The 25,250-nt window shown below is 30.5% G+C and overlaps 2 protein-coding genes across 4 annotated transcripts; one reads left to right on the top strand and one right to left on the bottom strand.

Moving 5' to 3' along the window:
• The first annotated feature begins 700 nt into the window (after nucleotides 1-700).
• On the top strand, nucleotides 701-13,679 carry CysRS-m (cysteine--tRNA ligase-like protein, mitochondrial). Its single transcript, XM_074134111.1, has 11 exons — nucleotides 701-1,780; nucleotides 1,928-2,227; nucleotides 2,477-2,677; nucleotides 3,104-3,237; nucleotides 3,797-3,928; nucleotides 4,102-4,238; nucleotides 4,467-4,592; nucleotides 4,786-4,878; nucleotides 4,961-5,062; nucleotides 5,849-5,932; nucleotides 6,999-13,679. The coding sequence occupies exons 1-11, from the start codon at nucleotides 1,524-1,526 to the stop codon at nucleotides 7,059-7,061; spliced, it is 1,629 nt and encodes a 542-aa protein (XP_073990212.1). The 5' UTR covers nucleotides 701-1,523; the 3' UTR covers nucleotides 7,062-13,679.
• LOC141457060 (uncharacterized) lies at nucleotides 7,280-25,109 on the bottom strand. Of its 3 annotated transcripts, none has more exons than XM_074133722.1 (9): nucleotides 24,880-25,109; nucleotides 24,123-24,437; nucleotides 22,034-22,173; nucleotides 20,798-21,025; nucleotides 20,249-20,432; nucleotides 18,813-19,108; nucleotides 18,482-18,729; nucleotides 16,886-17,013; nucleotides 7,280-8,172 (listed from the first exon to the last, which is right to left on the bottom strand). In XM_074133722.1, exons 2-9 carry the CDS (start codon nucleotides 24,421-24,423, stop codon nucleotides 8,102-8,104), a joined length of 1,596 nt encoding a protein of 531 aa, XP_073989823.1. In that variant the 5' UTR covers nucleotides 24,424-24,437; nucleotides 24,880-25,109; the 3' UTR covers nucleotides 7,280-8,101. The 3 variants fall into 3 exon arrangements, with proteins under 3 accessions (XP_073989823.1, XP_073989703.1, XP_073989761.1); XM_074133602.1 differs by lacking the exon at nucleotides 7,280-8,172 and adding an exon at nucleotides 8,242-15,548 and having other exon boundaries at nucleotides 24,880-25,107; XM_074133660.1 differs by lacking the exons at nucleotides 7,280-8,172; nucleotides 24,880-25,109 and adding exons at nucleotides 8,242-15,548; nucleotides 24,665-24,824.
• Nucleotides 25,110-25,250: the final 141 nt, after the last annotated feature.

Here is a 25,250-nt window from a genome sequence, read left to right as displayed (position 1 = left end):
GCCTTGTGTAGGAGACTATTCAGAAAAATATTTCTCTTTCGAACATTAACAACCTTTGCACATCACAGTTCGTAAGGACCAAGAGACACACATAAACCTATCATCTAGAAAAGTTATGCTTGAGCCGATTAGATTCTACCTGGAAGACAAATTTATCTAACTCAGAATTCTCTTTTAGGAAATTAGTGCCCCCAATATCCTTAGAGGCAGTAAAGTTAATCTGCCTATTTTTTTTTCTTTGTACTTTCATAGAAGACATTTTTGCTAATAGTATAAATAGAATAAATAGTGGAAGGTGGACTATTTCACGTCCAACTTTGGCATTAAAGTTGCCAAATACCTTCGTAGTCATGATACAACTAAGTTCATCTTGGCCAATCATCCACCCACTGGCTCTTCGACTAATTAAACCGAAGTTTAGACTAATAGTGTTTTGTTTTAAAACAAAAATTAAGTATTAGTACTTCATTTTTATCTTCCTTTTCTAGGATTACTTAGAAAAATGTACTCCAGTAAGCGCTGAGTTGGAGGAGGTCCCACTTTACAGTTTTGATAAAAACATCTTAGTAATATCTGGAAGTCTGAAAAAACGCCTTGTTATTATTTTCAGTAACATTTGATTTTTTTACTACAACATCCTTTCACTAAACTTTTTTTTATCAACTACCCTTCCAACGAAAATGTACGATAGTATGCGCTGAGGTGTTCTGTAGTTTTATTTAAAGGTACTCACCCTCTACCTCCAGAATCATCATAATAATTTCCACATTTCCAATTCTTAATTACTACGTAAGAGTACCTACAATATACTTGCAACTCGTGAGGCGATGGTTTATTCATTTCACGAGGTTTATTTTCCTTTCATCCTTTTCCTTTAGTTTCATTGGGCGGCGTCCTAATTAGAATACTATAAATATGAAGGTGCCACTACAGCCTAGCTGTTAGAAGCTGGCCCGCAAAGCTAATATGCATAGCGGTGCTAGGTCCGATTCCCATCCTACGCCTTGGATTTTATTTGAATGGTTAAAAGGAATTTATTGTAAAGTATGTTTGCTTTCCGCCTCCGTCCACGACACCTTTAGTTGAAAGTTAAGTCCTGAAAAAATAAGAATTCCTACTACTACAAATTTCATTTATTCAAATTTTAGTTTTGGCCGTTTTGTACTCATTACACATTTGGATACATTTTTTATCTTATTTGTTTACTCCTGTATTAAGTTGCTCTGAAAAATTGCTAGAAAAAAATATTATGTGTTTTAAGAGATAGACACACTTCTTTTTAAATTTGTTTTTTGTTAATGTAATAAATAACGAAACTTTTCCCTTCTAGATTAGAATTACTTATTTCGACCCTTAAAAGATAACCTTTCCAAATCTGTTAGTAAAATATCAACTATAACCTTATACTGTAACAGTATACTGTTATCAATCGCTCAATGTTAACTGGCCGTTAGAGTATTTAAGTTTTCGTTTTTTTGGTAAAAACTTGATTATTTTGAGTAACAAAAAAAAATTGTAAAGAAATGGTTATCATTTCAAGGACAAAACTTTGGGCAAGAATGAAGCAGATAAATTCCATTTTACGCAATTGCAGTTCAGATGTAAATAAAAGTAAAATTCAGAAGCTTTATGTTAAACCCTCCGGATACGACACTAACATTATGCTTTATAATTCTTCTACTAAAAGAAAAATGATGCTGAAAACAAAGGAAAGTGGAATAATATCATGGTATTGCTGTGGACCGACTGTATACGACTCTGCACATATAGGACACGCTTGGTTAGTTAAGATTAATAATTTTTGTTAAATGAAATAATATTAATATCTCAATTAAAAAGTTAAGAAAATATAATTTCGTTGAATTTTTAAATTAAAAGTTATTTATTTGAGTTATTTTTTTAAGTTTTTTATTTGATTTTACTTTAGCTGCTACATTCACTTTGATATTATTAGAAGAATAATGGAAGAAGTGTTTTATCAGAACGTTATACTAGTTATGGGCATTACTGATATTGATGACAAAATAATTAATAGAGCCAATATGGAAGGTGTAGATTACAGAACAATATCTCAGTACTATGAAGAAGAATTCTTTAAAGATATGGGTCGCTTAAATGTAAAAAAGCCAGTTATAACAGCTAGAGTCACTGATTATATTCCAGAAATTGTTGGATTTGTAAGCAAAATAATTGACAGAGGTTATGGATATATTACAGCAGACAACAGGTGGGTATGTATGATAAAGATTTATTTATTTGCAAGTAGGTGAAAGAATTCTATCACCATCTTGACCTTACGCTATCAACCTTTTGTTTAGAATTTTTTTTTTTATTAGGTTATAATTATAAAATCAGGGACTGAGTAAAATTTAAGCTTCACTATTATACTATTCACTAAACTATTATAAAAATTAAAATCATATATTTTTTGTTTAAGCATTCTATGTTCTAATGATCTTAATATTGTTCAAGGTAGTGTGAATTTCTCAGTGAACAAGTATTCAAGTTATGAGTTGTTCAGTCGTTTTCAAGAAGAAGGGACCAGTGACTCCTCAGGCAAGATAGATAGCAGAGATTTTGCCCTATGGAAAGGAATTAAACCGGGAGAACCTAGTTGGTCCAGCCCTTGGGGAAAGGGAAGACCAGGATGGCATATAGAATGTTCAGCTATAGCAAGGTATATCGTTTATAAAGTTAGTAGTTAACATTATGTAACTGCCTATAACTAGAGCAAGTTTGGTTTGCTTCTCCAGGTTAGTCTGTTCCTTTAAAGTTGAACTATCCCAAATATATCAGATATATTTTTATTTATTTTCGGCGCCCTAGAAAAAATTCTCCCTTTGAGAATTTCACTGCACTGTCGAAGACATTAAGGTTGTTGATGAACGCTTCCTAACTGCGCCTCGAGCGTGAGCGTTCTCTGAAGCTCTCTCGACCTGAAATTATTGAGAACTCTAATAAATCCACCGTGATTGTTGTTTGAGCTTTTGAAAATAGTCTTTTTAGGCCAAATCATCAACTTTTAGAACAGATATTTGAGATCAAAGTTATTAATTTCCCTTGGTTAATAATTTGAAATGTTCATGATATTTTGAATATTTAGCAAGCTGTTGGGAAACCGCCTGGATATACATTCTGGTGGAATAGACCTTCAATTTCCACATCATCAAAATGAAGAAGCTCAGTGTTGTGTCTATCATGACGTCAGATCCTGGGTCACGTATTGGATGCATACAGGTTCGAGTTTATTACTATTTAAGACTAATGGTTGAATCACCAAATAGCAACATTTTTTTTTCTCAGAAAAACCTTTTTAAGGTCAGATTAGGTATAGTCAGATTGTATGTCTGGAAAACATGCAAACTTTGATTTATCTTATAAAATTGAAATACTGAAAAAAAATTAGCATGAAAATACCATTTGTATCCGTTAATATCCGTTTTTCATTGAAATTAGAAAAAAAAATATTGACTACATATCCGCGATAAAGAAGTAACGATTCCTTATTTTTTGTTCTACCAAACAATCATGTCTTCATCTTCTCTACGATTATATTTCTCTTCAACTGCTTTATTGCAGTTTTATCGTTTTAATACATTTAAATAATAACTAAAACAATAAACGTAATTTAAATTTGAGGGAGTAAAATTTTGATTTACAGATCATTTTATGATCAAGCATTTTATATTTATTCTATAAATATAGAACATTATTTGAGTTGTTAATTGAGGGCAACTCCATGTAATTGTAACCATATAATTCTTATCAGTACATTTATTCTAATTTTAATTTTCAGGGCATCTCTATTTGAAAGACTCAATGAAGATGTCGAAATCGTTAAAAAATACTATTTCTGTTGATAGTTTTCTTAGCCAGTACAGTTCAGATCACTTAAGAATGCTGTGTCTGATGATTCCCTATAGAAACGGTTAGATTATATTTGTGTACATTAGAGAATTATGAATTTGGAAAAATTTATAGATAGGACATATAGTTAAAAAACTTTGAAATGGTTTGTTAAAAATAGAACATCATTATTGCCCACTAGAAGATTTTTCTTTGCTGTACCCTTTAACTTTTTTTATGTGAACACACTTTTAGGTATAGAATATGGAGATGATGTTATGAACAGTGCTGTTGCTGTATACAACAAGTTTAGCAATTTTATATTTGACTGTAATGACTACATAAAAGGTGTGAAACCTCTAGGATCTTTTGACGAATCTACATTGTTCCAGGTGAATTCAGCAACTTTTTTTTTTCATTTACCTATTCAGTTTATTTAAAGTAAACTACCTGACTAGTTAATGGCTTGTGGGCAACATATATTCATAAATATAAGATATTAAACTTTATGGGTAATATAACAATTATTTATTTCTCACTACAAATCAATAAATGAGTAATACTTAAAATTGTAATTCGTAATAAATTATTGAATTATTGGTTAATATTTTGGTCTGTAGGATTTGGAAGAAACCAGAAAAACTGTTTTAAATTGTTTAGCAAATGACTTTGATACAAGTTCAGCAGTTTCAAGAATAATCCAGTTCATCACAAAAGCAAATAGTGCATTTAATCAAAAACAGAATGTAAGTAGTGCACATTTAATTAAGTAGTGGCTTAATTAGGGCTTATATTAATGTTAGGTCTGTAAAATGATTGCACCAAAAAAAAAAAAACTAGCATGCGTGTCTCCAAGAAAAAAAAATACTATATTCCTACCATTAGTTATAAAATATTTGAAATGCACTATTTTAATATTGATATATTTCTTTATTTTAGGACTTACAAACCGAATCTTGTTTCGCTGTGGCTGCTGCCGCTGCTTATGTGGAAAATTTTCTTACAATGAGTGGATTTATATTGAATGACTCAGTAAGAAAATTTTTATTGCATTAAAATTATAATATAGGTACCTTTTTTTAAAAGAGTTGATTGGCACCTTTGCCCTTTACAGATATTTAGTAAAAATAAAGAAACCGAAATTGGAAATATCTTGGAATCTTCTGTACGACTTAGAACAAAAATTAGGAATTTGGCATTGAACATAGAAAAAAAAGTAAGTTATGAATAAAGAATTTATGATTAAATATAAAAATTGTTTATTATTTGGAAAAAGTAATGATTAATTGAATTATTGTAGGGCAGTTGTATAAAATTATTTGTCAAAAACTGCAAGAAACAATATAAATGCTAAAAACACACAACTTTGTTCTGTTTATGAAGTAATTTTTAACCATTTTGGTGCGGCAACGTCATGGATATGAATCGTTTTGGAAATGTAAAGTTTACTAAAATGAATATGTTTGGGGAAGCGGCATTTTTGTTCTGTTTCACGTAGACTGTTCAGTTTCAGTGAAATGAAGGGCGCAGTTTGTTTCTTTTTTGAATCTCCACATATTTTTTTTCGCCCAGAGATCTTTTCGTTGTAGTTCTAGGTAGAATGATTAGATAAAAATATTCTGAAATCAGGGATACTAAAATCTCAATTTCGAAAAATTTTGAACCAGAATACTTTTGGAATTTGACGCCTAAAATATATGTAAATTATTATGAATGAATGCTATTTTCAACAATTAAAGTACAATCATATCTTTCTCCTGATTGTTCATTTTAAGCGACCTATCATGCTACCGGATTTTCATCCGGTCAGAATTAAGTTCGTAGGTTTGCTTAACATCACGGCGTAAGGTTCAAATTTTCTCATGAACTTCCTCAGTTAAAATTATTGTCTAATAATTTATGGCTGATTATTTATTCAATTAATATTAGGGCATATTTACTTCTTCTTTTTTTTTAATGCGGTGATTACTTTGATTGTTCTAACTTCGTTATTGGTTTCAAGGAATTAACTGAAATGAAGACTACATTACTTGGAGCCTGTGATCAGTTCAGAAATGAAATGAATGTTTCAGGAATTGAATTAAAGGTATGCAGCATTATTTTACTTATTCTTACTAGTAAGAAGAAATTTAGCGATTATGTCAAATTTTCTATAACGAACGTTTACCAGAAGTATCCTTTTTGAATTCTCTCTAGCCTAAAAAGCTATTTTTAAAACATTGTTTATGAGCGAACGCAAGGTCAAAAAGAAAACTCACAGACTGAGATTTTATATTTCGTTCGATTGCCCCCATTGGACTTAACAGCAACTAATAGAAGAAAAAAAAGTACCGCAACCACAAGTCTCAATTTATTTTATAGTTTATTTTTCTGTTCCAAAACGGTAATGATCGTTAACATACCCATTGAACACATATAGTTCAAATTTTGTTGAACACATATTGGAGTACGTTTTTGTGTGAGCAACTATTTCCGCTATGAAATTAAACAAAATGGCATACAGATCAAGAATGACTGATAAACTATCTGACTGACTAACTGATGGTCTATTTGCCTTAATGAAGATTGTCTGTTCTCAGACTCTTAAAATTGGAAAACTAGGAAAAATTTGTAAATATGTTGTGGCCCGCGTGTTTTGCCTGTTGTACCAAGTGGCCCGTGGTTTAATTGAATTTGACACCCGTATTTGAATGTAATGTATGTATGATCCTTTAAAATTATTAACGAGGATTAAATGAGTTGCTAAAAGTATTTAACCCAAAATACTTTTTTACTTACGTGCGATTTTCCCGAAAATAGCTTTCCCCAAACTTAGTGGAGACCATTACCTATACACAGCTCACAAAAATTTTTATAATAATTTATTTATAAGTTAAGTTTTAAGGAAATACCCGATGAGGCATTTCTCTGGTGTCATTTGTATGTGCAGTGTGGTATTACAAACTGCTTAATTTTAAGAAGACTCAATTATATTCCTAAAAGATTTAAGATTTGGAACTTGATAAAGTTGTATTTTCGTTATCGAGCCTAATGAACCAGAAATAAAAATGCATCTAGCATTTTAGTTATAGTTGTCTAAACAGCTTTTAAACTTTGTAATTTGTTATTGTTTAAAGTGATATATGATATTACAATTAGTGAAAATTTTTTAGGATCATGGCAAGACGACTTCATGGAAGTATTCAGAAAAAATGAAACATTCAACTAAGTCTTAAGGCGACAGTAATTTTTACAAAAATTTTTAAACAGTAAATTTTTACTTCTGTTGTTAATTTAATCACATTTAAATCTACCCTTCTCCTCTCAAGAAGGTATCTGTCGAAAATAATTCTTTAAGAGACAGATAATGTCAAAAAAAAGGTTCAAGATTACTTGTTATAAACAATTATGGAAAAAATTAATATCAATTTATTAAAAAGAAAATAAACTCAAGTTTCTGAAACAATAAGATTTCTGCCAACGTTTTATTTTCAAAATTCATGTATTTTTCTTTTCTTTTACCCTTCTTCCATGCAAAAAGTAGAATTCTGTAGCTCAGAGAGCCACAGAGCTATTCGACAAAATCATATTGGAAAAGCACTTAACTAAATCGAATTTTCACTTTCTACGTTTTTCGAAAACAACTCAGATTTTTTACAATTAAATTAGACGGTTGGTATACAACCGTACTTTAATGAAATTTGATCAAAGAAAAAAAAAATTAATTCATTAACTACTTAATTTTAAATTGTTAATAAAATTACCTTAATCTGATAAGAAAAGGCCAAATATTTTAAACAAATATAAGAAAGAAAACAAGCTAAACTGTAAAAAATAATGTTTTATTACCGTATATTCAATACCGTTTTATCTTAGAGAAAATATCCTTGTTCCATGAGAATATTAAATTCAGTGGCTCTCTTAAATCTTCAAAGTATGAGACGAAGTCGTAGAAAATCGTTGAAAGAAATTCAAAAAAGATGTTGAAAAGTAAATTTCACAGGACAAGGATACTAGCCAAACGTTTCATCCTTAAAAATTTAGATCGAAGGTTGGGTAACGCTAATCGTAAAAAAGTACTCTTGTAATGACTTTTTTAGAACAATTAGTATCAATGGAATTCAAAATATACTAATTCTTAACTCTAAAGACAACTTGGTGGTAACTTCTGCAAAACCTTCTCAAAACATAGGTTTTGACGAATTTCCTTCAGGTATGTATATTAAATATCTGGCCTTTACTATGCAATGAAGCTTCTTCTTAAATATTTAACACTTTAGACGATGTCTTGACGATTTACCTCTCCATAATTAAACAAAGTTGCACTCATTATTGTAAGTTGAGCGTCTGAAAGTGCGAAATAAGATTAGCATTTATGTTGAGACCCACATAAAATTATTTTTTAAAACAACAATGTAGAACAGAATATGGAAATATAAAATTTATTTTAAATATAAAACTTTATTACAATTAAATTAACTTTAAATAATGTTTATAAATACAACATTTAACTGTAATTCTTACATATTAAATATGAATTTAAACCTTATTACTAAAGTTTTACTAAAATCAATATTATTTACTACGACTTATTTAAATTTCATATTTGAGTTTCTTTTATTGAGGCAATGAAAACAAAATTCAAAAAAATCCCATATAAATGACCAAGACATATTTTAAAAAAATTATATAAGTTCCCTAAAACAAGGATGGACTATTTTTTGGTGCCAGTTGAAAATTATTGCAGAAAAGTGATAATTTTAGAGGTTTGAGCGGATACTAGGCGCACAACTTCATGAAATAAGATAGTACTGTGATCCTGAAGCTTTAAGAAGCGCATTTTAGAACCATCCAAAAATAAAAAACTCCAAAAAGATGTAATTTATATGCACTTTTTTAAATGAGAAATTTTGTATTTTTTTCTGTTTGAAAACAAGTCAAAGTAGAAATTATATTCTAAAAGCTTCAAGTAATTGTGCTAATGATTTTTAATAATATTTTTTATAAATATAATTAGCTCTAGAACTATAAAAATAAGCTGAACGAAGCAGAGCTATGTTGATAATTCATTTCCTAATTTGCAAATATTTGTGACAAAGATATAATAATCAACAAATCTTTACCATCGTACTATCAATTTCATGAGCGCGTTATAAGTGGTAACTTTATGCCTAGAAAGAAAATAAAAGATAATCGAGTTGATATTGCATACATAAGTGGAACTCAAAATATTTTTTTTATTGTATCTTAATGAAGTCCGCTTCATTGCCCTTTTAAGTGTTCCTATGCAAGTTAAAGTACTTGTATATAAATGTTAAAAATAAAACGTTGTACATATAAATTGGTACAAATGAACACTAATTAAACTAAATATAAAATAAGTTGATGAGCAAAAAAGAAAACATTTAGAGTATACTTTTTAATTTCGGTGCGTTTGGTACACTAATCTTAAAAATCAAAATGAACCAATCAAAATTGCAATTTGTAAATCAAAATATATTCATATATTTGGTGGAACAAATTAAATTGACATTTGGTTCAATTAAGATTTAGCTTTTAATTAAGTGAAGTGATAAAATCAAATGATGGTAAAAGAAAATTAAGTCAACTATGGCAAAGTTGTTTGGATGTAAACCAGTATCATCAGTATCACAAGAAACTATTATGATTGTTGATACGTCTTAATCAGTTATACTTTCCAGCCATGAGCACCTACGTCAGAGTACTTATTATTTAGACTATTTTGAACTCTAAATCATTGAACTTGTTGAGATTTAATCTTATGGACATATTCCGTATTATTGTGCTTATATAAATAAAAAAAATTCTTAACTGCTTAAAATGTAAATATTCATACTCAATAACGAAATATGAGATCAAAACTACCAGGGACAATATCGCAATGATGTACTTTACAAACTTCAATAAATACTATTTCTTGTTCGTTTAACACTGAAACATTCATTAAGAATGCTGTAGTTTTATAAAGGAAAGAAAGTACATAATTAATTACTTTTCTTCAGTACTAAAGAAACGCTGATGAAATCTTAGCGTTTTTAAAAACAAATCTTTTGAACAAATAAACGCTACTTAAGTCCCCTAATGTAATTAAAATGTTTAAGAATTAACTATTAAAACTTATTCTGAGTTTAATAATTAAGGTGCTTCAAAATTTGAAGTCATTGGCACCCGGAGCTGTCTCTCCTTATCATTAAAAAGCAGAATGATGTAAAGGCTTCCAGAAAGAATAGAGGCCTAGTCTTGGACAGCTGCACGCCTTGCGAGTCAACCGTGCTGCCATTGAGCTTAATCCATTCTCTCAATGAATATTAAATCTTAATAAATATTAAAGATATCAAATCGTAACACTTCATTGCGTACAACTGTTCCTTAATTTTGATTAACTTTGAATTTTCCTCGACTGGGCTCAGAGAGGTTGACTAAATTTAAAAAGCCTAAGAGCGCCTAGGTTTTTTGAAGAAATTTGTAACCGGTAAGTGAATTCTGCAACAGATAAAATTCCGTGATTGATACAAAAATTGGCAGCATAGCAGGCATGACTTCGCTTTAAAGACGATTTGTGCTAAGCTAGCCTACACTTCGGCTAAAATCTGGAAAACCAGTACCATCCATATATCATAACCCTAATTTTTTACTATAATCATTTCATAACTCTAATTTTCTACAATAATCATTTAATCATTATTAAGTAAAGTCACAAAAAAAACATAATTTTTGCATGTGCACAAAAAAAAATCGGCTGTACTTAGTTTTCATAACAGGTCTTTTTTTGATGGAATACTATCCTTTCCCCCATCAATTAATATAAATCAGAATTCAATAAAGTATTTATGTTTGGGGAAAGTGAGTGGTTAGTTAAGTTATAGAATTAAATTAACACATAGCAAATTCTATTTTAATAATCTAGGAAATTTAGCAATTACGAAGATATTCTATTTCCTTTGTAATCTTTTTTTAATAATGTCTCTTTTAATAAATAATAACATTCTGTACTCTTCTTTTATTTATGATTGATTTCACAAAACTAAGTTCATATTATTTCGTTAATTAAACTATTCAAATTCACAAATTTAGGTGAGTATCCATTATTAAAAAAAAATTATCGTAAACAGAAAATGCATAAACTAAATTAAAACTGTCTGGTAAGTCAGTTGTATAAGAGTTATCGTCAAAAACTGCACGAAAAAGCGTAACGTTGAAAAACACTTACTGTAATTTGTTTAAACTCCTAAATAATATTAAAAACACTTATTGTACTTTGTTTAGATTGCTAAATAATATTTAAGTTTTTGGTTATTATGTTTAACAGAGGTGAACCTACCTATTCTATTACATGATCAATGTCTCAACTCTATTAGCAATCTAAACTTTTTATTACATACAGCTAGTTTCTCACTTAAAACAACATTTAAGAAAATTTAAAGTACCGTCAACAATTCAATATCAACAATTGTATTTTGAGCAATTTGTTTCTTTGGATGTTTTTACTATTTATAATAAGGCAGTTTATAAGTAAATAATCGCTTTTATTTTCTTTTTCGTTTATATCGCAGGCAATGAATAAAAAGAGTATACACCCAATATTAAAAAAGTGAAAAATAGTAGTATCTTTTCCAGAAAGTCGCGAAAAAATGACAACTCGATTTACTAAAGTCGCACTTGACGTTATACATAATCATTTTAAGCGTTAAAAACATGGTTTTCAATTCTGGGAATTCAATATTCTCAGTGAAAACATAATTTCAAAAATCAGAATTTTGCAATTCTTCCACTACAACAGAATAATAACTGATTGTAATATAGGCCCTCCTTTAAGTATTGTAGATGTATTAATCAACAGACTCTCAATTGGTTAATTTAAACAAACAAAACTGCGAAATTAGATGTTGAAAGAAAACTTTTTTTTTTGTTAAATTATCAATAATGGTAAAGAGAGAGGAAGGGCAAAGAGGTTAGCTAGAGGATGTGACCTAAGTAAGGAAGAATAAATATATTCTAATTGGCCATTCCATTCGAAACTAAGTTTACATTAAATGCACTTTTCCAAGACTTCTCCCCCCTACAGATCCACCTAAACAGGTTGTTGTTAGCTGCGTAACTGTTTACAAGTCGAACGTGGACTACCTAGAATACTAGATGGTTTATCCCAAACTGTAATGGTCCTATCGCAGATTGTGTGCCGTTCACCACTTGAAGCCAGGGTGAATTCTTGCACTTAATGAGTACTGTATAACATTTTGTACACTGCTGGTTTACATACACTTAATTGTACACACCACTAGGTCTACGCATTAATATTTGATATTATTTGATTTTATGTTGATTCATATATTTTTGGCGCAACTATTAATTCCATTATATACTATTATACCTACTAATTTATTATATACTATTTTTATTCATTTTCACTATCTGTGCATACCTTCATATAAAATCTTTAATTTTTACATAAATACTGTGTCAAATGAAAAGGAACAATAAAATGAAAAATTGGATAATGAAAATGTAAAATTTCACATTTCGGAAGAAAGACAACAATAATCTAGCTATGTCTTCTGCAATTATAACAATCAAGTACTTTGCATATATGTATGTTAAACTTAATTCTGTTTTTTGTTTTTAAATGTTCTACAGAGTAAAAAATTGTACGATACAGTTACATTCATGAAAACTACAGATGCTTCATGATAAAAATTACCTTGTTTTAGCTTACTTTTCGATAAACTAATGAAAGAAAGTGTGATATATGCTTATATTATTTTTGGGTAGTGAAGAAATTAAAATGCTCTTAAAATTGAAAAGGATTGCCTTACAATTTTCCAAATAATTTATTTTGTAAGTTGGAAGTCGAGATTCCGTCAAATGGAAGTAATTTCTTGTTACTGAAGTAGCAGTAAAATCAGTAAAAAGAAGAAATTAGTTTCATTCAAGTCCCTCAACTACTTTCTAATGAATCGCTAATCTAAAATGTTTATTTATCATTACAAAAAGGCGAGTAAGGAGTAGAGAGAGGAAAAAAAAGAAGCAAACGTTGCCGTAAATATCGAAGTAAAGATTAACAAAATCTTAACTTAAAAACCATTAGTCCATATCAAATCTCTTATGAACAAAATAAATTACTAATTCAACATCGATATTAAAGTGCGAATTAGAATTGTACAAAATGCAACAGATATGAACCGCTCTTGGTAGTGCTAGGTAATGCAAATGTGCAATACTATTAGATGATTAATAGTAATTTGAAAAAAGAGATTTGTTAGGTTGATTAGATCACAAAACCTAGTTCCATGTATTTACATGGGTATTTCGCCGCCTACTACTGCATTAAGGGAAAGATGTCGTGCGGCGACTTAGGTCTCAAACATGACCACCATTCTTATTTATGTGCGATAAGTGGGCAACTAAAAGGTCAAGGCCGGTGCTTGAGAATGGAAGTGTGACACTGATAATATTCGTCCAGATTATGCTTTCGCCCCAAAGGATTGGCGGCAATTTACTTCGAACCAGTCTTCCAAAGCAAAAAAACGGGTGTTCTACGTTCCTGTTATCGCTCCCAGTGGAAGAAAAGAAGCAGAAGCCAGGAAAGGCACACCATGGTCAAATGCGAAAAGTAATTCCGGAGTGGGTTCCTCTGGTCAGAAGTGGCTAACTGGATGAAGGTTCCATACGAATCAAACATATAACATTTTCCTCGATTAAAAATAAAATAAGAGAAGCTAAAATTGATGAAAAAATGTTCAAGAATTGAGCCATTAACTTAATTCAGCAAATTTAGTGATTTTTAGAAAATATATATTTTTTTTTTTTTTTTTTAATTGGCTATTCACAATCTACAAAGAATAAAATGTAATGAGTGAATACGATAAAAGAACACTTCATGACAGGATCAGCTTGAGGAGAGAAGCTGGGCACCGGCAACACTCTCGCTGGAGTTTCTTGTACTATTGAAGCTGGTCACGAGGCCAACAGCGTTTCAATCGTCGTGGAGGACGATCTGGAATTGTTTTGGAGGCGAGATTTCGAACAAAAGGATTGGTACAGAGTGGAAGAGAGTCAAAGAATTTTCTGTATTTATTATATATATATATATATTTATTTATTTAATTTTACGTATGAGATTTTGAGGTCGTTATGGAGGGTGGAGTTAGAGACATAAAATGGAGAATTAGTAATCTGACGGAGCATTTTGGATTGGAAGGACTGGATCTTTTTTGAATTAGAAAGTTTGGCTGAACCCCACAGTTCGAGTCCGTAAGTCCAGATCGGTTTGAGTACGCAGTTGTATATTAGTCAAAATATAATTTTAAAATCACTTTGTATTATGCCATGTGGAATACTCTTCGCTATCGAATGAAAATAATTTTAGTTTTTGTCAAAACAAAGTAACATTTGGACATATTTTTGTGTAGTATTACATTTTGAATAACACAAATATAAATGTAATAAAATAAATTGTTTTGCTATTGATAGACTTATCAATGGTTCCATTTTCAGTAAAAATTTTCATAATGAAAAATTTATTTTGATGTTTCTGTAAAACAATTCAGGAAAATTCTCACAGCCCCGGGCCAATTGCAATAAATATAGCACTTACGTAATTATGTGATTATTTTAAAGGTATAAAACTTTTACTTACATTACTAAGTATTTTTAATTAAATAAAAGTAATAAAAAAAATAAAAACTTTGTACTATGTTTCCAAGCGATACAATCTTTTTTTAATGGCATTAAAACTTTTTAAAGAAAAACACTTTTCCTTTCCCAAAACCATCTGGACTTGGTCCATCTTTAAGGGCATATATATTTCACAATATAAAAAAGGGTAAACCAAGAACCCTTCATAGTTATTTGAGATATCTAATATATAAAAAACGATTGTTAATCATAACAGGCACTGAAGTTCAGGTATTTACTATGTAAATGATGCAAAAGTAAAGTACATTTTTGTAACTAATATTTGTCAATTTTATGTTTTACGAAATTACTTTTACATCAATTTATCATAATGTATATATAAATATAATGTTTTTTTTTTGTTTTTTTGTTTACATATATGAATATAAATGTATAAAATTAATTTATCTTTTTTGAAATAATCTTTTTATCATTTTCTTCTCTAAATTGCGGTGTTAGTTTATTTTTATTATTTTTTTAACTTAGGATGTCTTTTGTTTAAAGGAAGTAAGATTAATATAAATGTATATTAATGAAAACAGAAAATTAAAATGCAATGCTTAAGAAAACATAATTTAAAAAGAAAAAAGTAAATTAAAATTATCTAATTTTAAGAGAAAATGAAAATTTTAATTTTTTTTTGTTCATGTTCAGAAGAATAAATAAATTCTTTAATTTAAATTATTCAATAATAATGTACATATAAAATAGATTGTTTTTTTTTCCAAATTAAGCACACTTTTAATATATATGAGGAATAAGTGCGGACGAAGTTTTGGAAACATAGGTAGTCCAAGTGATGTTATGTTTAAAACTAGATCTACTATCCAATCGTCTTATGTTCATGATGACCGCAATGATAGTTACAGATAATACTGCAACAGGCGCCCAATGAAATGGTGAGACAAGCAAACATCCTAAACACCAGGAAAGTATGACTAAAAGTAAACCACTGCATTCGGGATAACGAACTATAGCTCGCAGTCCTCCTCTGAATATTCCTGCTGGATAGCGGCTGTAAAGCACATCTGTGAAATACGATATATTTAAATCGTTTACGATGCTTTAGCACATCGATTAATTTAAGTCACACTAAAGATGTTTTGTAATACATGATCTCAATGGTAATTGCGGGTAAAATAGCAATAGGTCCCAATGAAATGATGAGACATGCAAACATCCTAGCCTCCAAATATACAGTACATATATACATAGTATTATACTTTTTAATGACGACTAAATATTTCTAATATCCCAGCCGAAAGATTGGGTAAAAGAAGAAGAAAGAGACTGAAAGGAAGAATAAGAAAACAATAATAATAAGAACAACGTAATAAACATTTATATTGCTTATGACTGAAACTGGCAATAATTTTTCTTCCTATTGAAATTATGATTCAGTCACCAAAAATAATGAACAGTAATTTAATATTTAATTTAACTGTAATTATTTCCCAGTACAAATTAACTCAGTATAATTCGCGCGCCCCTCTTATAAAACAAAATTCCACCTTCAAAATTCTAAAACATTACCTATGCACAAAACATTCAGAGTCCTTAAATATAAACGAGTAACTTTATTTCACTACTTTTATAAAAATGTTTTACTATTCATTAACATTTTAAATTTCACCAGACACACCATTTAATTTCCCTCACACGGTTAGTAAGTTCAATTACAGATGGAAACTTAATAGAAATCAATTTCTCTACACTAAACTGATAAATCAACCTCTGATGATGGATAAAAGTGCGAAACCGGTCAGGGATATCAATAAAATGCTTGCTACGAGAATAAAATTCGTGGTAATCTCTTCTTGAACCTTTAAAATTTCTTCTAAACTAAAATTTCAGTAAAATAAATACGTTATTAGTAATTACAAAATTAGCTAATGATTTTAGCTCACTCCTCTCACGCCCTTGGCGCACATGCATGTGCGCGTGTATGTATGTACATATAGATACGCGCATGTGTATTTGCGGTATCCTTAGCTCTTTGCTTCATGTGTTGGTTATAGTGGCAAAATAAATAAACAAATTAAAAAAAAAAAAAGTCGATGCGTTACCTAAACAAAAATTTTAAAAGAATTTACGTTTACGAATTAAACATCGTTTCTGCTGGTGTGTCTGTATCGTTAAAATATTGTACATTTCACGACAGAACATCCAAACCATAAAATCAGCAGATTTTTCAGGTGATATCCGACTAAAATAAAGTAATCGCTCAATTTTTTCTGTGAGACTTAATGTCCAACTACTAATTAGATGTGGCGGACAGGGGCGGATGATACCCGACTAATTCTTACATATTTCAATATTTAACAAACAAAAAACTAAGGATAAACAAATTTAATATAAAACATACCTGAACGCTTTAGTGATGTGGAATTCCTTAGAAAATTATCGCGTTGCCAGCAACTGATTCTATATATTCCATAGCCCGCTAAAAATAACAAGGATGTCAATGCTATGACCCAGTAGTTATGCTGCGGCCTGAAAAATTGTACAACCTAACGTTTATGTACGGAAAAAATTCACAGAACTTACATACAAATACTTAAAAAACAGTGTGTGCAATGAATTTGTATATATTATGTTGCTAAATTTTAATACTCATATTAATAGAGATATAAATTTGCATAACGAATAATTACAGCAAATTAAATTTTACAACTCTTGCAAAATACCAGAAAAACAAATTCTGTCAAAAAACTAAAATGGCTTTCTCTTATTTTAAATATCATGCAAACAAACTTGTCTCCTACACACGTTAGAGTTAACTGGAAGTGGTTATATGCTTTTGTCGTCATATAAGATTGGGTTTAAGTAAATAAAATTATATGTAGGTAATTTTAAAAAGTTGGTAAAAATGTAAATTCTAAATTCGTAAGTTGGCATAATTCGGTGTATATTTTTGTTTATTTAGTTTATTATTATTTTTTGTTTGTTTATATATTTGTCCATGACTTATTATATTTCATTGCAATGAGTTAATAAATTATAAAAGCACATCTTCCGCTGATGGTCAAACCTTTTGACATTGTCATTAGTTAGTGGGCAAGTACTAGGTCCTGAGCTAGATGTGTAATGAAGCGCCCTGATCACTTTTGGTGACCAGACCTGGATAACATACTCTTTATTATTTCATGGCCAGGCGTTCTGGTGTAAGGTATGTAAGCAAGATAAATGTTAATGATAATATTACTCACAAATTTCATGTAATTTCAACATATTCCTCTAATTTAGAGAGAGAATTGAAAATAGTCTCGGACTCATTTCGATCTTGGTATCTGAGATAATAATGTTACTCTCATATAGAGATCCCATGGATATTAAGCGGGATTGAGCCGATTCTGCTATCTTCTACGGATTTAGAAGGCAAGAGGAGAAACTTGTAAGAAATTATCACGAAAGAACGGAAGCGATATATCAGCTCTAAGGGGAAAAAAAAGAAGCCTATTGGACCAATTTCAGTCACAATCCGTTGATAAATGATCCAATCCCCAGGGTCAGAATCGTCTCCAAGATGTTTTTGTAAATCATAATGTTCACTCACTTTTCATGTAATTCAGACATAATCTTTTAATTTAGTGAAATAATTTGAAATAGTCGGATTCATGCCGATCTGAGATTATAACATTCCTTTTTTTAAGAAACAGTTAGGTCAGAATTTAGACAAGCTTAGAAACTGAACATCATATCAAAAATGAAGGGTTAAAAAACATGTCGACAGTTTCAAAAAAAAGTTTATCAAGTGTATTAGTTATATTATTTAAAGACGAGAAATAAATCCTACAAACGTATGGAGAAACAGAATCATGCATTCAAAACTCATACAATTTTCGCGAAAATTAATTTCGAAAAATTGACACACACTTCTTCTTTCAGTAGTTAGGAGAAATTTAATACAAAAATGTGTTAGGTAAAAAGAGATATACACAAAAAATTATGCATTACTTACTTAGAAAAATACAAATATTTCGGAATAAGAGTTATCCAAAAAGGTAAAACTGCAAGAGTCATAATAAGATGGTAACCTGTTCCTTCTTGGACAATTATATACGATGATATCAACGAAGATTCGCATATCAAAGGATCTAGAGCAAATATTATTTGAAGAGCACACATCACCAGTAACGTGACCGAATAATCAGATGGAACGGGCTTCGATTCAATCTCTTTCATAATCAATAAACCATTGTATACTAGCTATAAAATAAATAATAAATAAAATTACTTCAAAATATTAAATATTTTAAAGAAATTTATACTTGGAACATATTTGAGCTTACCACCAAAAGCAGGCTGCATCTAATCAGAGATATCTTTATATCAACAGGGCCCCACTTGGGATTGATATCTCGCCCCATCCATAAGTCATAAATTACATTACCAGACTGGGCGTATGGATTTTTATTGTCTTCTTCTTTATTAGGGAAAAAGTAAAGAAAAATTGTGAGCACCAATGCAAAAATAATTGAACTGATGAGAAATGGCATAGATTTGTCCAACAATTTAACCACAGGAAAACTGAAGAAGTACTTTAAAGCAGCTAAAAATGATACTGTTAAAATTACACTAGCGGGACCTGAAATCAATAAATATACAATCCCGTTAGTTTACTCTAGTCACTTGAATTGATATGAAAATAAATGTTATAACTTATTTGTTAACTTCGGAAATCGTATTGTATGTACTTTTTCTCCAAATATGTTTTTCTTTTTAATTTTTGACATCAAAAAAACATATAACACTCTCTTTTTCGCAAACATACATTCATTACACAAATACATATATTACACAAATATACAACACACCCTCACAAATTTGTAGAGTCGAATTTCATTGTAACTTGGCTCAACACTTTTTTTTTTAAGCTCCGAGTTCTAGTTCTTCTTTTCCTTGCATGTATTTCTTTATCGCCTCTTAGGGGAAAGCTGTTATCTATTTAATCTCTGGACCGGTCTGTATCTACACCCCTTCTTTGACGCAAATGATTAGGAATGTACGCTTTGAATTCTTTCTCTTTTAGGAGTTCTGACCTCAATAGTTAATTTTAACTAATTCAACATTCAACTCTAATCATGTACCTCCCCAACTTTTTGATCGCAACCACATTATATGCAATATCGAGACGATTGGCTGAAACTAGCTTTCCAGTAGTCATGGGATATTTAAGCGAAATGCCGATTCTATTCTCATTGAGGCTTTCCACTAGTTCCTAAGATGTCCCCTCGTTCTCATTTATAAATCTATTTTGACAAGAGACCCCTTGACTGGGCTGTCTATGCTCATGATGCCTAAATACCAACTTCTTCCACCAGGTAGGCACAATTTTTTTTTTTTTTACAACGCGTAGATTACACTTCGCTTACTGAAGAACACAATCGTTGCACTATCTACTCATCACACATTCATATTCACACCTAACACAACCAATGTTTTGCTTGCTTTAGCCCAGGACAAAATGATTTTTAATACAGTCCGAAATTAAGTCACTAAAGAAGTGCTCATAAATACACATTATTTCAAGTAAAAGTTCAACCAATGAAACGAAAACGAAAAATGTTTTTACAGAATTCAAGCCTCCCAATCACTGTTCATTCCACTTACTCAACCACCCGTCTTTGTCACTACATTTCGAAAACGTCATGTATCCTTTTTAGTTAGCATAAGTTAGCATTTAAAATTAAAAGACTAATAATTAATTAATTAATAAAAAAATAACCATTTCGCCAATAAGAAAGACCAAATCCTTTGGAACCAACAGCGTACAATCTAGGCCCTAAGGGAACAGCAGACAACAATAACTGTGTTACAAAAAATCCAGTATACCAAAATATAGTATCGGCATCAAAAAATCTTCTTAATGATAGAACTACTGCCTTAGTGGGCACTGGCACACAATTTTCCTGAAATATATAAGAAATAAATTTAAATATATTTAAATAAAAATAAATTGTATTGCATCTTAAAACAATTAAAATTGATTTAATTGATATATATATTGAGTTAGCTTAATACAGTTAGTATCAACGTTTTTCATCATAATTGTTAGCTGGTTATTATTTGCAGGTACCATTATAGAAAACTATATTTATCACAAGTTATGAACCAATTTTTTACATTTAATCTTTTAATATAAAATTCACTATATCAGAAAACAAATTTGATTTCTTGGACCATGGTACCCCATTTTTACCTATAACGGAATGGTTCCAATAACCATTCATTTATGAACATTACTTTTATATAAAAAAAAGAAATTATCATTCACCTGAGTGCAGAAGAGTTGTGCAGCTATCACCACTAGAGGCATGAGCAATATCAAGCAGAATGCCCCTAACAAACCACCAAATTCTTTGTAATTATTGTTCACGTTGTAATTTTTAGTATTATTGTTAAATGAATTAATAGCTTTTATCTCTTTATCCATTAAATCATTTTTTTCCGAAAAGTTTGTCATATACTCCAGTCCTTCACTTCCAACCTTTCCTGAATCCATCTGTAATTTAATTAAATCTAATCAAAATTTTTGTCTTTAAAGTAATTATACGGTCAAATTGCCCGTCAGAAAAGGATCTAAATTTGTCAATAATTTATTCAATAGAATAGAAACCGGGGCGAAGTTAATTTCTTCTACTATTTCAAAATATGTATGAACATATTTTATCTGAGACTTGTACGAAATAATATGATTTCTTTTTCTTCATTCATCTTCCAAAATCTATGATTCGGTCAGAATTGTTTTTTTACTGTGTTAGAAATTTACAAGGGTGTGTGTCTAAAGTAAATACGATCTTAATAAAGCGACATGAGGAAAGATATCTTACAGTGGATGTATATCCTACCACTAATTAAATCTCATTGATCCCTAAGCACTAATTAATGAGATGGTAATGCTAATGAAGCTTCAATCTTCTCGAAGGGTAGCCTAAGGTAGTATAAGTGATTAATTTTTGAATGAGGTGGATTAGGATGGGCTAAGTGATTGATTAATGGAGCACAAAATGAATTTCTAGGTCGGTATGGAGGGTATTATTAGAAACATAATAAGAACTTTGAAAAACAGAAGGCAAAGGAACTTTGGCCTAAAAAATTGGATCAACGGAGTAAAATGATTCGATTTTAATCGTTTATTATCAAACTGAAGGAAAAGAAACACAACCAAATTGTCTAACTTAGTGGAACTAAGCACTTATTGAGTATTTTCGTTTCAATTTATTGTTTTCCTCCTGCTAGTCTGCATATTAATCGGTCATAAATCAGTTTTAGAAGTTTACTATTTTCGGGATGACTTGATGTACCAGGTAATGTCTCAGACTAGATCAGTCAAAGATAGAAAGCACGTTTAGAAAGGGTTAATGCCAAAACTGTCGGTGACCGAAAATACGGGATACCATCAGAAAATATTTCCAGCATTCCATATCAACACAATTATTTTTTATACACTTACAGAATAAAACTCTAAGCCAAAATAAATCTAGAATTATTTTTTATTCTTAATACCTACAGTGTTACTAATTATTCTTTTACTTCTTCGTTTTATGTTTGGAGCAATATCTGCAATTACTTCTTCAAAACGTGAAGCACTTGATCTCATAACTTCTTCCAATTTTGCGCGATCAGGTGAAATTGAAGAGCGAATTATTGCTACAAAATTAAGAGAAAAAAAATACTTAATTAATACAAAATAATAATATTGTGGAGAAGATGAAAAGCTTTTCAATTGCAAATATAAGCATCTAAACTTTACAGTGTAAGGCTATCTAAAATCGATCTACCAACCAAAATAGTCTCATCTTTGGAATAATGGCTTGGAACTGATTCTAATCATTATGTTACTTTTAAGGAGGTAATGGAAAAGCGTAAGATGCAGCCTGCCGTTAATCTGCTGTTTCTAAGAAGGAGCACCCTGGATCGTCTTAAGCAAAGCTTAGTTACAGAGTTTAAATAAAGAGAGTTATGTAACTTTTGATAATATATTCCAAGCTGAAATCATTACGTAAAAGGATGCAGAGAAGGTGCAACAATGTGTAGGTCATTTTGCTTAATATTTGGGTTATAATATAGAAGCAATAAAAACTGAGAAGAGAAGAAATAGGGGAACTGTTTTAGATTATTTTTGAGCTTATAACTGGAACGAAATGCAGAAAGGTCTACCAAGAAAAGTAACTCGAAGAAATTTATGTTTGAATGGATAAAGGCGAGTTAGACAGATGTCGTGAGAGATAGAATGGAAGAATAAGAAGGTCTGTACGAGGTATGGCTATTAAATAACGAGACTGATGCTGCTACAGAACTATGCATGCGCCAAATCCTAACAACCGACAGCTGTGCAGCGTAAAGCCTTCTCTTTCGATAGCAGCGTCTCACGCGTTTGTAGAAAAATCAGTCAGACCGGAATCGTCGTTTGTGAAATTTCACATGAAACTTGGTATAACCGCTACTGAAACTGATCTTTTATTAAAAGAAGTTTATGGCGATAAATGTTAATCACGTGCGCGAGTTTTTGAGTGGTTCAAGCGTTTCCAAGATGGCCGAGAAGACGTCGGCGATGATGACCGCCCGCGTCGCCCTTCCACGTCCAAAACGGATGAAAATATCGATTATAATTGATCAACATTACTACCGTGAGGTGCTTGCTCAACTCCGTGAAATAGTAAGGAAAAAACGACCCGATTTGTGGAAGAACAAGTCCTGGGTTCTCCATCAAGACAACGCGCCGGATCACACTGCATTGTCTGTCAAGTCGTTTCTAGCCAAGTACAACATCCCAGTTTTAGGCCAACCGTTATTTGCCTGATCTGGCCCCATATTGACTTTTATCTATTCCCCTAAGTCAAATCTGTATTAAAAGGGACATGATTTCAGTCCGTTGAAGCTGTGAAAGAAAAAGCGGCACTCGTCATGCAGGAGCTCACAGAAAAAGTCAGCACTGTTTCGAACAATGGAGCGTTGTAAGGATAGGGGAGGGGTGCATATTGAAGGTGATAATAACTAAATATGTATAAATTTAAAATAAAATGTTTTTACAGCAATAGTCTCGTTATTTAATAGCCAAACCTCGTAAAGAAAACTCTTGCGATTTAAGTACATTAAGGTATAAGCACTAATGTAGCATGGGTTTACGTGAATGAGACTTGAGGGAGGTGGTAGGTTAGAATTCCCTAAATCTAATAAGCTGCAAAAATATTCTGTTTTTTCCCTATGGCTACGAACACATGATGGAGAAGAGAACCAGTTAATCCTCTATGCAAATTTCAAATCGTATAATTACATTAAAAGAATAATAATTACAAATCAAGTGTGAAGCATATCATCACATGTAGCTGAGGTTTTAAAAATTATGAAAAACATTGTAGTACATAACAGGGACATAAGTTTGTTTTTTATAACATAAATCTTTTCACTATGAATTTAGGAGTGACATTTCTGCTAAAATAATATGTTGTGAATACGAGACTGCATTAAAAATAATTATTATAGAATGTTTGTAATAAGATTCGTTAATTTAGGGATAGTAGTAGTAATAATAGTATTTAGAAACTAGCTGATGCTAGATATAAATAAATAATTAAAATCTTACATCTCACACTTACTTTCTAATCTGGTGCTTCTTGATTCAAAAGAAGAAACAGGAGATGGTTTCTTTTTAATATCTTTTTCTTCTATTGTTTTCTTCCTTCCCGGTGACCTGGGCGCTTTGGCATTTCTGCTTGAGGACCTCCGCCTTGGTTTTTCCGGTTTCGGTACATCTGATAATTCAGATTTCTTACTTCCTCTTTCAGGAGATTTCGGCTTACGTCCCCTAGATCTACTTCTATCTCGCTTAGTCGGAACTTCAGCAAAATATCTAACAGGAGATTTCCGCACCTGGCGCACAGACCTGCTGCTATCCATTCTTCCTGGTATTTCTTGAAAAAAATAATGTTTACAAATTTAAAAATTAATTTAATGATGCTAATGTTACTGATTCATAAACCTTATTAAAATTTCTAAAGCAGCTCAGGATTTAAAATGAACTTTTAGTTTCGTGTCAAACATTAACATCAACATTATCAATAGCAAACAGCAGCAATAATTGTTGTATGTAAACAAGCTAATAACTAAGGAAAAGAGCAAGAAATATTTTAAAGCTTACATTGTACTATTTCCCACGAAATGGTCCTTTATTAACTAAAACTGCATGAGGTTTATAAAAATAGACAAACTCAGATTATTATTAGATTTTATGACGCCAATCAAAGAGGTTAAATTTGTATTAGCATTACAATTTACTTTTTAAATTAGTGATATATTAACTTCACAAAATCAATAGATTCTGTTCATAGGAAAAAGATATAAGTCGCATTTTACCTATGGATGGTGTCTCCAGTTCACGAATTCAAATGTCTGTTAGACGCTTAACTTAAAAACAAACAAACTTTAAAGCACCTAACCAAACATTCCACTAAACGAACAAATAACTAATGTCGTAAAAAAAAGTATTCTAGAATCCTTTTAGTCATATTGAAAATTGTAAATATAAAATATTAATAAACCATAAACAATTCATATATGTATATGAGAAAAAATAATAACTATTTTAGATTTTCTTTCTAATTAAAATCGATCGTTATTCAAATGAAAAATTTAATCATGAAATAAAGAATTGAAATGAAAGTGTTTGCTGTTCTTTCACATTTTGTTCTAGTGAAGGTATTTTTACTACTTTCATTCCATTCAGT

The sequence above is a fragment of the Rhodnius prolixus genome, unplaced genomic scaffold, assembly GCF_049639745.1.
Source record: "Rhodnius prolixus isolate KJV_2025 unplaced genomic scaffold, Rpr scaffold_1, whole genome shotgun sequence".
NCBI classification, from domain to species: Eukaryota; Metazoa; Arthropoda; class Insecta; order Hemiptera; family Reduviidae; genus Rhodnius; species Rhodnius prolixus.
Note: the sequence above shows the minus strand (reverse complement) of the source record. Positions and strands in the feature narration are given on the sequence as shown.

What these genes read in the sequence shown, in the direction of transcription:
- LOC141457060 (XM_074133602.1), bottom strand. Translation starts at nt 24,423, where the DNA reads ATGGATAGCAGCAGGTCTGTGCGCCAGGTGCGGAAATCTCCTGTTAGA. An exon ending in TCTTTCTTATTGGCGAAATG is followed by an intron (nt 19,109 to 20,248) that starts GTTATTTTTTTA and finishes TATTGATTTCAG; the next exon opens with GTCCCGCTAGTGTAATTTTA. An exon ending in CACATCACTAAAGCGTTCAG is followed by an intron (nt 15,549 to 16,885) that starts GTATGTTTTATA and finishes CGTATTTCACAG; the next exon opens with ATGTGCTTTACAGCCGCTAT.
- CysRS-m (XM_074134111.1), top strand. Translation starts at nt 1,524, where the DNA reads ATGGTTATCATTTCAAGGACAAAACTTTGGGCAAGAATGAAGCAGATA. An exon ending in GCACATATAGGACACGCTTG is followed by an intron (nt 1,781 to 1,927) that starts GTTAGTTAAGAT and finishes ATTTTACTTTAG; the next exon opens with CTGCTACATTCACTTTGATA. An exon ending in ACGAATCTACATTGTTCCAG is followed by an intron (nt 4,239 to 4,466) that starts GTGAATTCAGCA and finishes TTTGGTCTGTAG; the next exon opens with GATTTGGAAGAAACCAGAAA.